Consider the following 16968-nt stretch of genomic DNA (forward strand, 5'->3'; position numbering starts at 1 on the left):
CCCAAAGTTGTCATTTCATACAATAAGATACCAAAGGACCAGCTAAAAAGGGACAGACAAAAGCAACTGATGTTACAGTCTTTCTTCCAGGAGTTTAATAACAAGCTTATAGACTACACATTTCATGTAGCAACAACTCTATCAGAGGATATTAAGGTAAACAAAGCACCAAGACATCTTTTATACACGTGACACATAAAATTAGGCTCAAATGAGATCTAACAAGAACTCACACGTCACTTTTCTCATTGGCAGGCCTCTTGGCTAGCACCTCTGGTGCCTGCCATTTCTTCATGCTCGGATCCTCCCTCTGCGTGGCTCCTTGGTTCTTTCGTGTATAGACTCCATGCAGGCCCCAAAGCTTGGCTGTGAACATCTTACTGATCAGTACACTACGGGCACGGATGTTTCCATGGAGAAGATCTTTACTGTGAAGGAACGCCTGATCGGGCAACATGACAGCGAAGTCAAGATTAACCAGATGAGCATGTGCAGTTCCTATAAATATTAAAAGACTGCCCTCAAGCATTAAAAAAGAGCCAATGAAAATACAGTATATTTGTATACTAACCAGTGCACTGGCCACCTGGTTTGCCATGGTAAAGATTTGTTTCTCTGTCATTTCACATGGCGGATCCCCATTGTCCTGGAAAGGCAGTCACAAAAACGTCTAAATAATTCTTCTTTTACATCTCGATTTGGAGATTTACATTTAGATTTTATCATACTTTGACTTTGATTTGTTGCTTGAAGGAGAATCAGGTGTGCGGGGACCGGAAGGTGGAGTAGGAATTGGGCATGTCCAAAGCAATGCTTTCATGCTCCAGAACATTGATACCTGATGGAGCTGCAGAGAGAATAGAGGCTTGTATGAAAACACAGGGAGTAAATGAGACCATAACCTAGACACTATTTCAAGTCATGTTATTTAACATTTATAAAAAAGCTGAGAAGCAGAAACATGCATGTGCTTTTGAACACATAAAATTGTAGTAGTTGCTTATATAAGGATTTTTTTCAGTACTTATTAATGCACAGTATTTGTAAACTCCTTCACCTGAAGTTACATCTGCCTAACACAACATTACAATGTGTTACAAACCATTTATTAAATGTTCGTGTTTGCTTATATGAGTTAAATAAATTAAACAGTTCCAGAAAAACAATTAAAATTTGCACGTCTCACAGCAGTGAGCAAAATTAAAAGGACACAAAAGCTCAAAATATTATTATTGTATTATTTTTGTTCATTTAGATTAAATTTTATATAATGTTGTTTCATGAACAAGCAAATACAGGCCACAAATTTGACTTAAACTACCAATATCACAAAAAACATTCAATTCAATTTTATTTATGCAGCCCCAAATCACAACAACAGTCGACTTCATTCTTTTTTGTGTTCTTACCGTCAATGCCATGCAGTATGCTCCTGGTAGTGACCTTTGACTTTGGACAGATACGATCGACCTTCTCTGGACAGAAGCGCAGCAGTAAAATGAAGACCAGCGTTATCAGAAAGCTGGCCAGCAGGAAGACGGGCATGACGATCACCTCCTGTTCGTACACTCGGATCTCTGCAAACAGGGAAAGTACACAAGGAAACGTCCGTCTTTAGAGTCAAAGTACTTAAAGTGGCAGATATGGTTATGCAGTCTATGCTAATATTTTTGCCCAGCTGACGTGCAGAGTTTATCTTCTATCTTCAGGCAAAGACAGAAGACGTCTCTCTAACAAGGGTTAGGCTCGTCAAGCCCCATAAATGGTCAGACCTGTTTAGTGAGCAGAAGTAGCCACGAAACTTACCACAGATAACGTCTCCAGTTTTGCACTGAAAGTCTGAAGACATCCTGTCACATATTTAAAAGAAAATAAAAAGAGATGAAGAGATGCAAGAAGCTCACACAACCAGACTTCATACTGAGGAGGTTTTTAGTGCTTTCATACACTTAAAAGTTGTCCAGATATTTTCTCAGTAGGAAAACCATTGATTTCTTTGTTATGGAGGAAGTAGTCAAATTAAAATGTATTGCCTGACAGGCCTGTTGTTTATGTAATGTAATGTGACTCTTACAGGTAATCAGTACGAGGAGGCATCTGAGCAAACAGGTAACTGAGACCAGAAACGTCAAATGTCGTATTGCTATCTGTGAGGTATACGGAGCATTTCCCTCCTGCTACAAACTAGTCATAAACATAAACAGCCCATCAGAGTTAAAGTCTAACACCTTTATTTTTGTCACGAAGGCTTTTGGACTACTTTAATCAAAGATGTATATCAGAAAAAGCCTAACAAAGCAGTCCTAATGATCTATGTCTAAATTCATAGAAGCTCATCTTCATGAGTACGCTTTTACGTCACAGCCAAGAGCTCCAAACCTGTTTACCTGCATTTTTTCATCACATTAGTTCCAGTGATGCACTACACGCCCAAAGGCCAAACATTTCTGTTCTTCTGATTAGTGGCTGACCTGCTCTGCCACCTGAGCTACAGCCACCCCTTTTAGGTTATCATTACCATAGTTTTATTGCTTCAGCCCAGATTAAACTAAGATGTACGGGCTCATAAACTATGACTCCTCCTGGTTTAACCAAATTAGCACTTAACAATATATTAACACTCAGGATGATATATATTTTAGATATCATCCTGAGGATGATATATTTGTCCAGGATGTACCGGCCCCACTGCAACTCTGAATTGGTGAAGTGGAAGAAAACAGGTCAATATTTCAGTCATGAATGGAAATAATGAGCCAACTGACCAGCTGGCAGTTAGAAGACATTTAAAAATCACAAATGTCAGCACTGGCAGAGAAAAAAAAAGTATCAGCTGGGACCATGAATATTACTGTAACAATAATAATAATAATAATAATAAGGTTTAGTACAAGCTGCCAAAAATACTTGTCTTGTATTTCAAAGGCTTTTATTTGGCACATAATTAGCAGCACAATTGTATGATACATTAATCACAATACTAGCAGTAGATTACATAATATGTCTTCAAAATATGAGCACTGAGGTCTGTGAACACTGGTTGATCTTGGTAGACACACATCATGTGACCAAATCTACACCCACATTCATTATTGTTGTTGTTATTAGGGTTTTTTATGACTAACATTTTTAAAAAAGCCATATGTATACACATATTTCAGCAGTACCAGTTTGGAAACTTGTTTCTGCCACTGACGGAGCCTTTCACAACTTGGAAAACTGGGAATTTAATTCCAGAAAAATGAAAGATGGAAATTAATGACAAATCAAAACTGTGAGCAAATCGTCTTTAGATGAAAACAGGTTTCATTTTACAGCTTGGCAGCTGATTTGCTGGGTTGAGGTCCCAGCCATTTCTCTCCTGAAACAGAGAACAAAATGTGACTGAATAAGAAACTGACAACAATAAGAAGGAAAAGTAGTGCCACTGCCTGGAGAGATGCGTGTCTTTCTCCAGAGTGCCAAACACTTTTTTGTTTGTTTTTGTCATTTTGAAATCATAGGTGATTTACAATAAAAACAGAGAGCAACAAGTTCAAAAAATAAGTGACAATTGATTCCTTAATATCAATTCAATATTCGGCTAAAAAGAATTACTAAAAGAGCCAAAAGTATGCAAAGTCTTTCACTGACTACAAGTTAAGGTGTCATTTTATTCCATTTACTTGAGCCAGTTTGATAGTAAATTTGTAGAGATGGTAGAATTGTATTCTCACCGATGCAGTGGGCCATGAGCTCAAATCTGTCAGATCCAAAGAACATCTCTGGCTTTCCATCAACATGACACACAATCATGGGGAAACCAAAAGCCTGACAAGGATTTAGGAGGAGAGATTTGGGTTATAGCTGATGGTTTGTTTGTTTTTCACTTTGCTAGATCTACAAGAGGAGCTGAAGGACAACTGACCCCATAATCAAGTGCTGCCTGTGTTGTGCTTTTAAGCTTCTCTTTGACCTGCGTTGAGGTGGACATGGCCAACAGTTCTTTTATCTCACTTTCAGACAATCCAGCTTTCACTGCTGCCTGCAAAAACACAAGAAGTCTCAAAATTAAATTGTGCTTCTTAATTTTGTTTTAAATGGAGCCAGGATGAGAAAGAGTCTGCACCTCAGACAGCGACGCAGGTTCAGTGATGTCTTTGTCTTCACTCCAGATTCTTCTCCACAGCTCACGGGACACATTCACCACCTTCTCTCCATCCTTTTCTTTTTCTTGCACTGCTGCCACAAATCGCATTGCAGCCAAGCTGCCTAGAAGAAGAAGAAAAGAGCACCTGAAACTGTCTTAATAGCTTTGCTCAATAATGTAGTACTTTACCAAAAACCTGTTACCAATCCTTACACTTACATTATTTCTTGTCAGGCTGCTGGAAGCATCCACAAGGCTAGCTCTGTGTATATCACACTGGATGCTCTGCAAGCCAAAGCAACCACCTCCACTGCAGTTTTTTTCTAGCTGTCTTTCAGCTCTTTGACTCAGATTTACATGAAGACTCTAAACATTTGTTTTGCTGTCCTTTATCTCACCTTTAGTTTCATCAGACAATAATTTCTGGATAAAAAAGCTCAGATGAGCGGACCACGCTACCTGCACAGCAACAGACTGTAGCTAAAGATGGCCATTAACAGGTCAACAAAGGCAAACATCAGCAAAAAGATTTTTAAAGAGTCAATATTGGACTTTCATTCATATCAAATGCATGATACTGTTGCTGTGTATTTGCAAAAAGTGCTAACACGCATCTATTACCTGAACCACTATTGACAAAATCATGAGATGTCACATCTCAAGCCTAATATCTGAGTAAATCTCTTAATCTGCAGTTCTTTATTCGATCTTTGGTGAAAATCATTAAAAAAGTTTGAAGGAGGGTTTCTTATGAACCATACAACAGTATCTGGAATTGTTGGCTCTCTATAGAAAGGGAAGTAAACTTTCTTAGGTACACACATTCATTGCAAATATCGATTCAGCCAATCACATGGCAGAAAGTCAATGCATTTAGACACGTGGACATGATTAAGACAACTTGCTGAAGTTCACACTGAACATTTGAATAGGGAAGTAAGGTGATTTAAGTGACTTAAAACGTGGCATGGTTTTTGGTCCCAGACTGGTCTGAGTATTTCACAAACTGCTGATCTTCTGGGATTTACAGAGAATGGTCCAAAAAAGAGAAAATATGACAGCGGTAGTTCTCTGGGGGAAATATCTTCTTGCTGCCAGAGCTAGTTTCGTCTGGTTTCTTGAAATGTCATCAGACATCATCCAATAGAGCACATTTAAGATGTTGTGTAACTGGAGACTCACATCATGGATGTGCAGCAGCTGTGTGATCAACATGGACCAAAATCTTTGAGGAATTCTTATGAATTAAGGCAGTTCTCAAAGCAAACGCGGGTGAGGTGTACCTAATAAAGTGTCAAGTGTATATTGTGTTGTGCTTACAGCTTGTTTTGCCACAGCCAAGTGTTTTGAAGTATTAAATTAAATTTGCTTTGTGTTGCTTTAACACCATGTCACAAGTCATGACTATGACATTATCAAGTTAAGAATAGTAGAGTTTTCCCATATCTGAAGATAACCTGTTTTAGTTGCATGTTTTCCCCCCTTAAAAAAAAAAACAATAAAAAGTAGTAGGCACTTATGTTTTTCTTTAAATGTGGAACTTCTGTCAAAATCAAGCACCATTGCTTTAGTTAAAATGTCTTTAGGGGTCAAATAGCTTGGGGTCTAATAGTCTAATCAATAGACATTATAGAACTGATTCTGCTTGTACCTTTCTCGAACATGGCCTCAAAGGGGTCGGCAGGCGACTGCAAGGGGACATTGAAGTATTCTGCCAAGCGGTTGAGGTCTTTTGTCATGTACATAAACTTGTTAGGAACCAAACCAGGAGGCTTGTTGCCTGTCAAGAAAGAGAAATGTGAGAGCAAACAGAGTCAGTGCGCACCCGGATTTGACCGTGCAGCGTGTCCTGCAGCAGGTTTACAGGTGCCTGACTGATCTTTACTGACCCGCTCCGTGCATGATGCCACCCAGAAACGCAGGGCGCAGTTTGAGATCGATGTTCCAAACGTTTCTGTAGCGGCACATGACCTGCAAACACATGAGATATTTGCGCATCTCCTAAACAAACCGATCTGATGCTGTGGTGCACATCAAGACGGCACAAACCTCGAAACCAAGCCATGAATACGGAGAAACTACATCGTAGAACAACTCCACAACTTTTCTAGAGGTCATCCTGGGGTCAGCAGCCGCTCTTTCAGTTGTTAGCGAGAGCTTTAAATGAAGAGCAAAAAAACCCTTAACGGCAGCGTGTGAATAATTCACAAGGAGTGAGTTTAGTTTTTGGAGGCAGCCTCTGAGCAATGTTCACTGTGACAAAGTTCAACTAACCTGAAGCAGAGCTGCCCGGGCTTAGCAGAAATAAAACTAATCGCAGCAAAGACCGCGAGCAGAAACCACTCGTTGTTTTTAACAGTTGGCTACAACCGATGCTATATTAAATGGTGTTAAAGACGGAGTTAAAAAACGATAGCAGGAGTTAGCCTGAGCTAGATAAATAACGAAAAAGCTCAGTAGCAGTGTCTGACCACAAGGGGGACCAAAATGATTTTGCCTACCTGCTCTAAAAGCTACAAATCAGGTGGTACAGAACAGCCAAGAGCCTTCCGCACGGGCTTCTTCTTCTTGAATGCCAGCAGGCAAGACAGCCTACATGTGCATTACTGCCACCTACCGACTTCGAGCAGTAGTTCACTCTCTGATAACCCTAAAGACAACCATGATGATTACAAACCTAAGCGCCAAAGCACGGGTGTGAAACATAAGGCTCGGGGGCCTGGCAAAGACTCCAAACCGGCCGATTGTACTGCTTTAGAAAATCTGAAGGAGGACATACATTTTTGACTTTTTTTGTATTTTCACAAGTTTTACACCTTTTCCTACTGATAAACACCTCTTCCATAGCTATTCATGCGACAACAAAGGAATAAAGTAATAGATATTTAATAAATGACAGAAAAGTGCCAGTTTTCCACTATCTAATATATATCTACTATAAAAATGTCCGGGTTTTTTGTTTTGTTTTTTTTTTTGCTATGAATAAACTTTGTCTTTTATAATTAAAAAAACGTCTAATTACAGAACTTTACAGACGGGCAGTTTAAGCCAAAAAAGTCATGATGACAGTTCATTTACTGCAGCAGCATTTCTTTACTATTTAGAAGAAATGAGGGTTAGTGTTGAAAACGCGCTTTTTACTTATATTCTGATTTATAATGGATTGAATATATAGTTAAACTTCTTTACACTGACAGCAAGGGGAATTTCACACGTCCAGCTCACTCAAGATCAAAGTGGGCTGTATGTGGCCCACAATATAAAATGAGTTTTACATCACTGAATTAAAGCATAATCATGTAATAGTTATGCCATATAGTGCACTATAGCTGAAATACTTTTTTTTTTACTTATGCATAAAAATTAGTATTTTCTGCATATGTAAGAGATCTGAATACTTCCTGTACTGCTAATCTTGCTTCTCATCACATATTCTTCTTTCTGGCTGAGTACAGCGCGTGCATACACTAAGTGATGACCTATTTAGTGCAGTTTTATTTGACGGACTCTTGCATATCTTATTCGAATCAAACAATCTTATATATTATGCAGTAACGGTTCACCTCCTTCTGCCTCCTTACCTGCATCATCACTCCAGGACAGAACAGCACGTCCCTTTATTTTGTTGCTTCATTTCATTGTTATTCCAGTGTTCTTGCCACACTTTGTTAAAATCAGTTTAGAAACCCTTTTTTGTGCATGTGTTGCTTTTATCCACAACCACCACACTCAAGTGACGATTTGATGTGAGCGGTCCACCTCCTACACACATGAATCACACACAGGTTTTTGAGGTTTTACTCTCTCACATCATTACAAAATTTAAGTTAATCTGTAGTCACTGTAGTCACATAGTATACAAATATTATTACTGTCTTGTTTATCAATTTTTTTTTACAATATTTAAAAGGTTGGTGCTATCCAGATGCTGTATTTGTGCTTTATGTTGGTTGATTTGTATATTTAAGACATCAAAAATAACCAAGGATTTTCCCCAGTTTAGGTTTTGTATGGTTTTTCTGTTCAAGCTGTTTTTGAGTTCACGTTTTGTCTCCGGAGTCTGCACTGTGGGTCCTCCAGACCTGCACACAGCCAACACCTGACAATAGTAACTGATTTTTCAAATTACGTTTTATTGGTCTTTAAAACAAACCATTTATTTTCTACATTTTATGTTCAGTTTTAATTTAATTCATTATATCGTGTTGCCTTCCTGCAAATTCAGTCTCTGGCATAAACCTGATATTGTCTTATCATTTAAACTCTTGCCATCTGTTTTAAGTCAAAACATTTAAATTTAACGATTCTCATGAATCTAGAATATCACTCCTATAACAGTCATATAATTATATTTTATGCATTCAGAACTATTTACTTTTACAGTCTATTTTACAGGGCTCCATGAAACTCTGGTGGCACCAAAAGTTCTTGAATTGGCACATGAGGTCTGGATCCTATATCCACCAGGATTTTAAAGTCTAACCATACAGGCCAGCAATGTCTATATTCATGTCTAAAATCTACAAGTACGTTTTTTCTTTTATATCTCCTCTTGAGGACTTGTTTGATCTTTGAGTTCAGCTGCCCCCAAACTGTCAGTGGGAGCAGGCAGAGGTCCTGAAGATTTGTCACTAAAAAGAACAAAAAGTGATTTGTTTTACTTCCTCAGCTCATACACAATTGAACATTTGAATTTTTTAGAATATTTTTATGAGTCTCACCTATCTCCATCTTTCTCTGTCTGTCAAGGAAGATAGAGGAGAACATCAGTGCATTTAGTATGAATAATCTTATGACTTTATTCAAACAGTTTCCATTGCACAGCAAGCTTTTTCTTTCTTTTCTTTTTTTTACCTTAGCCTTCTGCGATGTGCTGCTAGCATTCTTCCTGGGGACCCCCAGATTCTCAAAAGAATGGCTCCGCACTCTGATGGCTCTCTGGTACAGGAGACAGAGGTAAGAACGCTTAGAGTTAAAATTGTAAATTCAAACATGCAAGTATTTCAGAGAAATACAAACATTCACCTTAAAGTTTTCAATAAATCCCCCACTTCCTTCAGATGGCCCCCGCAGGCCCTCTGAAGTGGGGACAGCAATCAGTGATTGATCCCCCATCATGCACTGGGAACGGGTGAAGAGTTCAGCCTGCAAGTTCTCAAGGAGTGATGAACGAGTGCGGAGCTTTGTAAGAGTGAAGGAGGGGAGAATGAAAAGGGCAGAGGTCAAAGTCAGAAGAATAAAAACAGATATTCAATAATGAAGCGCATTAGGGAAAAGTGTTCCTCCATCTACCTCCAGTCTGCTGAACTGCTCAGCCTTATAGCAGGATATCTCAGCATTAATGAGTTTAGCCAGCAGAAACTCTCTGAACTTTGAATGCTAAAGGAAGGACAAATGAAGACAAACCTTGTGAGATATTTCACACACTGATTACACTGAGCTCCCTTAAATAAAGGACTGACAGAGAGAGCAGGTGGAGCAGAAGCAACCTTTCACTAATTAAATCAAGGTGTGTTCGCATTCAAGCAGTCTGAATGGTCAATGACGTCCAAAGGAGCAAAGCAAGGCAAGACAAAGGTTAGACTGACATGTTAAGCTGTGTCTTTTTAGAGCACATATTTAGACCTGTAAGAAAGGTGCAGGAGTTACTAGTAACACAAGCTCTGTTTTAGTGTCTCAATAAGCCATGACAGTGTGGCAATGAACCACAAAATACCAGAATTCTGAAACCACTTGCAGCCATCATTTTACTATTTACACCTGTGCTCACTGTGACGAGTCGAACTGACATGTCTCCAGTGAAGAAGGTTTGTCCACTAGAGCCCTAGTCTGGAGAGCAAGTATACACTTTAGGGCCACTTTGCCACTGCCAGGTTGGACCTCCATGTTTTGAACTAGTGGTTATTGAGTTACTGCTGCCTTCATATCAGCTCAATCAGCCTGAATTGTTGATACAAGGATGAACTCTTCTTAACTTTTTCATGCGTCACAAATTGTTGTAGATCTTTTGGCCACTTACTCTCAACTTACGTAGCATGACTCCTATTTCTAAATATCTTGTGAGACCTCAAATTTTTATGTAAATCTTTTCATAGTATGCAATGGGCCCCTCAGTACCAAGCAAGTAGGAAAAAAATTAGGAAGATTTCATTTCTGTAGCAAGCTCTGCCATCCAGAGATGAAGCAACCACACCATCTCTGTAGGGCTACAAAATCTATTAAACATTTGACGTCCACTGACATTTCTGGGAGAAAATTGCAGTGGACATCAAATGAATATTACTGACAAAGCAAATAAAGTACAATATACCTTAAAAAAATGAATTGGCTACAGCTGTTACATTAAAGAATAAATAAACACATAAACAAAGTATACTGAGACAGATGAAGCTCTGTTTTTTCTTACATCTGTAAAGACAGGGGGATCTGGAAGCACTGGACCAAAGGGAGGAACATCTTCTCTTGCCGTGACAGACACCTGCAGAAGACAAAAATGGCAGAGATTAGCAGAGATTGTTGCATGATGTCAGTTTATCACAGATATATTTGAATCAACAGCTAGTCTCATCAGCTGGTTTTCAAACTGCCAGGGCATTTGCCCCTGACTGCCACCTAGCAGTCATTAAATCTATACTCTACAGTGCCTCCTGCAGGTGGTCAGCCAGCCCGTGTTGCCTGTTCAGGCTGTGTCGGAGTGGGCCCAGTGGGATAAAGCCTGGTCATCAGGCTAGCTCCTTTGAGCTTCCTCCCAAGGTACATAGTATTCTGGTACCTGATGATTTTTTCTTCATCAGGGTTGTGTAAAATGCTCTTTGTCTGGTTCCCCAACAAGAAAAAATTTCCCTAGAAAGACCCAGTCAGGGTCAAAAGCTCCTAACAAATATAGCCCAGTCGTTCAGTCGTTCAGGACGGATTGAAAGCAGCAATGCCGTTCTTCCGCACTGAGGTGGTCCAGGCATCTAATTTGGATACCTCCCTTCAGTGTACCTCTGGATGAGAGGGAGGTCTGGAATTCTCTGGTTAGGGTGCAGCTCCAACAACACAGCCCAGATGAGTGGGACAAAATGGATGGATGAATGGATATTTGTATCTATATGGCAGCATATAAGTAACAACAATGGCTTTGCAAAAATGTCAGTGTTAATGCTGTGAGACACCAGCACTACCACACAACCACTACATCACCGGGCCACCCAGCTGCTATATTCCTTTACAAATATTCAATTTGCATTGATGGGGATGTATTTTGCCCACTTACCCGATATGCTGCTCCACCTGTTTCCTCTTGCTTCTGAATCCTCCGGACGACAATAAAACAGTGAAGGAAGTGAGACTTGATAACATCAGACAGAAAGGGGGTTTGGCCCTCCTGGCAGACCAAAGCTACGATGTCATTACCGATGTGCCTTTTTCTTTGTAGCTGTGCAGGGTGATGAGAAAAATGTTGGTTAGTGTCTAAAAAAAAGTTGATTCATCCCTCCCCACATAAACTTAACTACACATAATATCCTCAGAGAGACTCTCCTGTGAATCATCAGCACAAACAGACTGAGGATGATGCGGTTGATGACCTGCTGTGGGTCACCCTCTGTGTAAGGCAGTTTAGTTGCGACATGAAACATGATTTCTCTCCCACGAAAGGAAGTGTAGACTGCTTCACTTCCTGTCTGACCATGACACACATCCAGTCCTCCTCTAAAGCTGAGAAAAAGAGCGAGGAGAGAAGAAACCATGTGATTTTCCACATTTCTTGTGTCACTTCTTCACATTGTCAGCATACTTTACCCCGTGAATCCTTGCAGCTGAACCGTCTCTCCCAGAATAGACAGGAACTCTTTAAACTCCTCACTTTCCTCATTGTTACCCAGTATGTCTTCCTCAGTGAGCTACAGAGAAATGGATTTCTCTGAGAGGGATTGGTTATGATATGGTGCCATATTTTAGCCATTTTTATAAAAATGCATGGCATTTTGAAGTAAAGCATCAGTTCTTACCTGCCTGTCCTTTTGGCACAAAACACCAAACTTGAAATTAGGAGAAACTCTGTGTTCATCAAATGTGGTTATAAGTTCTGGAGCCTGAGAGAGGAAGAAGAGAGAGTTGAAGAGCGAAGAGCTTCACAGAAAACATGCTGACATGTCACAGTAGGAAAGGCACAGGGAGAAAAACCACATCAGGTTCTTTGTATTACCTTTCTGCTCACTGTCACACTGTTTGGGACACCTGTTTGTGTTTAACTGAGCCATTCTTATTGTTTTTGGTGACACCTGTGGCATTCCTCCTGTGATGTATGTGAAATATGTGTCAATTTTTCAAGTCATTTCAGAGCATATTACCTTCAGGTAGCAGACCACGTCAAACTTTGAGGCAGTCACTCGGTCACAAAGCATCTAGAAAGAATGTGAGGAATAATTACAAGCGTATTGTCACGTATTCAGTGCTTGAAAGTGAGAACATTTATTCATGTACTGAGGTTTGATTTTGGAGTACCTTGAGCATTTCTTTTGGTTTATTTCTCCGTTTTCTACTGCCTCTCAGAGTGAAACAATACTTTTTACTCTGCTGCATTTTTTTTTACATATATATTACTCTTTTAGAAAAACTGCAAGATTAAAAAGTGCTACAGTCACCATCTGCAGTACTGCAAAAAGTGCTGTCTGCTCAGTAGCTTGTAGAACCACACTAGCAGCAGCAACTTGATGTGATTTGAAGTTTCTGTATGACTTTATCAGACTCTCACTTCATTGCTTCAGTTCTTGGATGCTTGGAGACATTCCTTTACGTACAGCTCTCTTTAACTCCCACAACAGCATTTCATTCGTTTGAAATCTAGACTTTGGACTGGGCCACTGAAACACCTTTATTCTTTTTTTTCTGTCGCAGGTTTGCTGCTTTGTTTGAAATTATTGTCTTGTTGCATGGCCCTGCAGTAGCTTTAACTGGCCAACCAGACAGATGGCCGCCCGTTTGATTCTCCTTTACATACAGAGGGGTTCATTGTCAACTTAATCACTGCATGAAGCTGCAAAACAAGCAAAACTATTGCCCCACCGCCACTGTGCTTAGCAGTGTGCATGAGGTGTTTTAGGTAATATGCTGTGTTTGGATTTTGCCAAACACTGGACTGTACACTGTGATCAAATATCTTCATTTTCGTCTCATCGGTCCAGAAGATATTGTTCCACAAATCTTGTGATTTACACAGCTGTAGCTTTGCAAACCTAAGTCATGCTGTCATGTTCATTTTAGAGAGAAGAGGCTTTCTCCTGGCAATGCTTCAAATGAACCACACTTGTTCAGTCATTATCTAATTGTGCTGTCATGAACCTTAACAGTTGATGTGCTAACTGAGGGCTGCAGAGTTTGAGATATAACTCTTGGGTTTTTTTCTATGAGCATTGCACAATCTGAACTTGGGGTGAATTTGCTGGCATGTCCATTACTGGAACAGTGTGTAATTGTGTTAACACACACACCTGAAAACTGCCAGAAGTTATGGTTTTATGGAGGAAGTCAGACTTGCGGATGATTGTTTTAGCATCTAGCTGCAACTTACTGTCTTAATTCCTATGGAAGCATTAAGGGTGTGCTTAATTTTTCACAGAACAACATAGAGTCCAGTAAAAAACTTTATTTTTCACATAAGTGTAGAAAGTAAGGCAATAAACAGTCTATAAAGTAGTTAGCCTTAGCCGCTCATTGTTTAGCTATTATGATGTCAGTGCATCCATAAAAATAATAAAACACATATGTAAGCTTTTAAGTACTTTAAATACACAGAATGTGCACAATTAATGCTTTTACTTGAAATAATAGTTTTTCATTTGTGGTTACTATTTTGCCAAATAGAAATATAGGTATGATACAGTAAGAAGTTTGATACCTTTGCTAATTCAACTGCAGATGGCAGGGTGGGGAAAAGAGACACAGAGAAGACTCCATGCAGAGAACACTCCTTCATCCTGTGAGACATAAAGCACAATCATTATGTCTTCTTTTCTGTGATGCAGTTTCTTGTAATAATCGATCAACCACGCTCTACATATAAACTATAACAAAGAAACCTTAAAGATTCCTTTCAGAGATACTTTAAGATCTTTTGTGATGCACAGCATGCACACGGGAAGTTTTAAATGACCTTGTTACGCTTGTAAAAGTTGCATATTAAACCAGGATTGACTTCTAAAATGAAATTCTGCTTGTACCATGACACCTTCACATCAGATTTAAGTCAGATAAATATTCCTCTTTCAGCATATGAATCTGAAAGTTTACACAATAACCCTAGGAGAAAGACATTTTGGAGCTGAGGGGGCACTTAAGGAGAAGCACAATTTTCTGTTAAACATTTTTGGCTGCATTGTAGCTTAGAATAAAAGATGTCTCACAGTAAGCCAAAATAGCCAAAGATCTCCACCTTAGAATCACCCTGAGCCTATTCTCCTCTTCCTCCAAACACACAGAGAGAACCAGCGAGCCCAAAGTTGGATCCACTGCTGTGAAAGAGTGATGGTACTGCGTGGCAAAAGGGTCAAAAACAATTAATATCAGTGCAGAAAGAATATTCCTATAGATTTTACAGTTAAAGTCTACTTACTCGTGAGCGGAAGAACTCGTGATAGATTTTGGCCTCACCGTCTCTCTCCATGATGTCATAGCTCTCTGGGTCAACGGCATAATGGGAAGAGGTGGGACTCACATCTACCAGTCTGTCCAGAGGGGGGTCTATCCAGTAGCCTCCCAGTTTTGAAGGAAGGATAAGCGGCAACTCTCTCCCAGTTGTAGAAAGTGGAGACTGATAGACACAAAAAAGAAGAATCTGATTGGGCTGATGTTTGTTTGGGGAAACACTTGTTATCATCAGTACAGAGCCTGTGTCACTTTTTTATTATTACTATCAAGTAGAGAAACCTTGAGAGGAAGGGGGAATTCACACCGTTGCTCATCGATCCTGCTGCCCTGATGGACAAGAGCTTTAGTGATTACAAACATCTGCTGCTCAGGCGTTGATGGATGCACACACTGCACAAAATGATTGACACTGTAACTCACCTGCAGCTTCTCAATGATTTCAAACAGCTCTGATTCCTAACATTAAAAAAAAAAGGTGAAATTCAAGTAGAGAGAAAGGAAAGCAGAAGCACGGGTGAGGAAAAGGAACATGACTCATATTTCAGTCTTTCTCTAAACGGACTTCTAGAAATGTAGAAAATGTAGATATTCATCCCTTAGAGTGAATTAAAATTAAAGCGAGAAAGTGCACACTAAAAATGATAGGGATGTCACCTTCTGGTTGCTGCTGGAAGAACGGAAAGGCTTGCGCTCACTGGTAGGAGAATCCAGGGTGTCCAGACTTTTGTCCTGCACGAATTCAGGTCTGCAGCAACAGGTTGGTTTACACAGCAAGACAGCACAGTTAGTAACTCCTTACATTATACAGGAAAGGTTAACATGTTAACTCAAAAAGCTGCAGTAGAGAGGAAAATAAAGCCTCACCCCGTCTCATCCCCACATGTGAATCTATCCACACTGTAAACAAGGAAGTAAGAGCTTTTCAGCAACTTCTGCATAAACAGACAAGATTACTTAAATCTAAAAGAAGTGCCGTTTGTTCAGGTTGTGCCGCTGCTCCAAGGACTTGTTTTGTGCACAATGCCAGTCCTAATTTAAGACTAACAGTGTCTTTACTTACCTGCCATATGCCCCAAAAGTGAAACTTCTCTTTCTAGAGTAGGACATATCATTCCTCTTTTCTCTCTCCATGCCTTTGGTGTCACTGTGAATGTTTGTACATGCCAGTTTGGTGCTGAGTCAATCAGGGCTGGCTAAGATTGAATTAATTCACTCTATCATTCTGTCACTCCTCTTCCTCCTCCTCTGCCCCCTGCCATTCACTCATTTAAGCTTCCCTTTCCTGCCTCTGTCCTGCTGTCAGCCAGACAGGCAGCATTAACCCGCTCGTGGTCACAGGTGCAGCCGCCGCCGCTAACTGTAAGATGGACACGGTCAGGTGCTCCACGCTGCTTCGCGCTATCGATCCCGAGTGAACGCTTGTGGTGGTTTCACAGACCGGCTGAGCTTAAAGATAGGCGTGTAAATAAATAAAGAAATGAGTGAGACATTTTCTCCCGGACCTGCTACCCTTTGAGTCAGTGAGAATCATCAATTATTGACAGGTCACACAGTGAGGGTGAGGAGATAGACAGCAGGGGAGGTTGAAGGAGGGAGTGACAGAGAGAGAGAGGGATGGAAAAGGAAGTAAGATTGCGAGAAAAACAGAAAGGCAGGAATACATGCAATGCAAAGCACTTACCTGTTGGTTCTAATGCATTAATGGTTGCTGTCTGTCTCTGTGTTTGTCATAATGTGTGTGTAACTCTGATACCTTATTGTAAAATAAACCCAGTAAGAATAAATTGCATCAGAAATGTTCCTCCATTGGTTTTATGTGATTTGTCATTATTTTATTATGATTTATTTAGTATGGTTTTATTGCACTAATTATTTTCGTATTTACAGTTATTTTAGTTCATGGTTCTCAACGTTGGAGCTTGTAAGATTATTACTGAACTGGGAAAGAAGAAAAGAAACCTCTGGTACAACAATTTGGATTCAAAATTGTAAACTTTATTCTGAGTATTGCTTTTTCATGAGCAGATGGACTAACTTTCTAAATTTCAATCACCAGCTCAAATAAAGCTATGACATTTAAGTGAAATATCTCTTTGAAGGAACTGCAATGGCAAACATTAAAGAATAATTTAAAAAGGAAAACAGGTGGCTTTCTTTTGCACACAAACTTTGCAATGTATACAAGAATGCTCTGTTTAAAATGTCAA

General features: G+C 39.8%; 2 protein-coding genes and 1 long non-coding RNA gene across 6 annotated transcripts; all 3 read right to left on the bottom strand.

The window, feature by feature from the left end:
- Positions 1-239: 239 nt before the first annotated feature.
- LOC146508434 (uncharacterized) lies at positions 240-2450 on the bottom strand. Of its 2 annotated transcripts, XR_014876909.1 has the most exons (5): positions 1807-2450; positions 1410-1577; positions 729-847; positions 572-646; positions 242-442 (listed from the first exon to the last, which is right to left on the bottom strand). It is a non-coding gene; the product is annotated as an uncharacterized LOC146508434 (long non-coding RNA). The 2 variants fall into 2 exon arrangements; XR_014876908.1 differs by having other exon boundaries at positions 240-442; positions 572-847.
- Positions 2451-2904: 454 nt separating this feature from the next.
- Positions 2905-6730, bottom strand: LOC146508435 (glutathione S-transferase kappa 1-like). Of its 3 annotated transcripts, none has more exons than XM_085177818.1 (8): positions 6631-6730; positions 6179-6286; positions 6019-6100; positions 5781-5909; positions 4109-4251; positions 3908-4024; positions 3717-3810; positions 2905-3361 (listed from the first exon to the last, which is right to left on the bottom strand). In XM_085177818.1, exons 2-8 carry the CDS (start codon positions 6245-6247, stop codon positions 3312-3314), a joined length of 684 nt encoding a protein of 227 aa, XP_085033944.1. In that variant the 5' UTR covers positions 6248-6286; positions 6631-6730; the 3' UTR covers positions 2905-3311. The 3 variants fall into 3 exon arrangements, with proteins under 3 accessions (XP_085033944.1, XP_085033942.1, XP_085033943.1); XM_085177816.1 differs by lacking the exon at positions 6631-6730 and adding an exon at positions 6404-6624; XM_085177817.1 differs by lacking the exon at positions 6631-6730 and having other exon boundaries at positions 6179-6624.
- Positions 6731-7911: 1181 nt separating this feature from the next.
- rap1gapl (RAP1 GTPase activating protein-like) lies at positions 7912-16606 on the bottom strand. Its single transcript, XM_085177808.1, has 19 exons — positions 15822-16606; positions 15626-15658; positions 15416-15506; positions 15182-15217; positions 15041-15088; positions 14727-14924; positions 14547-14644; positions 14013-14091; positions 12466-12519; positions 12124-12207; positions 11915-12015; positions 11701-11830; positions 11388-11549; positions 10536-10607; positions 9422-9508; positions 9155-9310; positions 8984-9067; positions 8851-8870; positions 7912-8760 (listed from the first exon to the last, which is right to left on the bottom strand). Exons 1-19 carry the CDS (start codon positions 15890-15892, stop codon positions 8670-8672), a joined length of 1695 nt encoding a protein of 564 aa, XP_085033934.1. The 5' UTR covers positions 15893-16606; the 3' UTR covers positions 7912-8669.
- Positions 16607-16968: the final 362 nt, after the last annotated feature.

This window comes from Neolamprologus multifasciatus, chromosome 11 (assembly GCF_963576455.1).
Source record: "Neolamprologus multifasciatus chromosome 11, fNeoMul1.2, whole genome shotgun sequence".
Lineage (NCBI taxonomy): Eukaryota > Metazoa > Chordata > Actinopteri > Cichliformes > Cichlidae > Neolamprologus > Neolamprologus multifasciatus.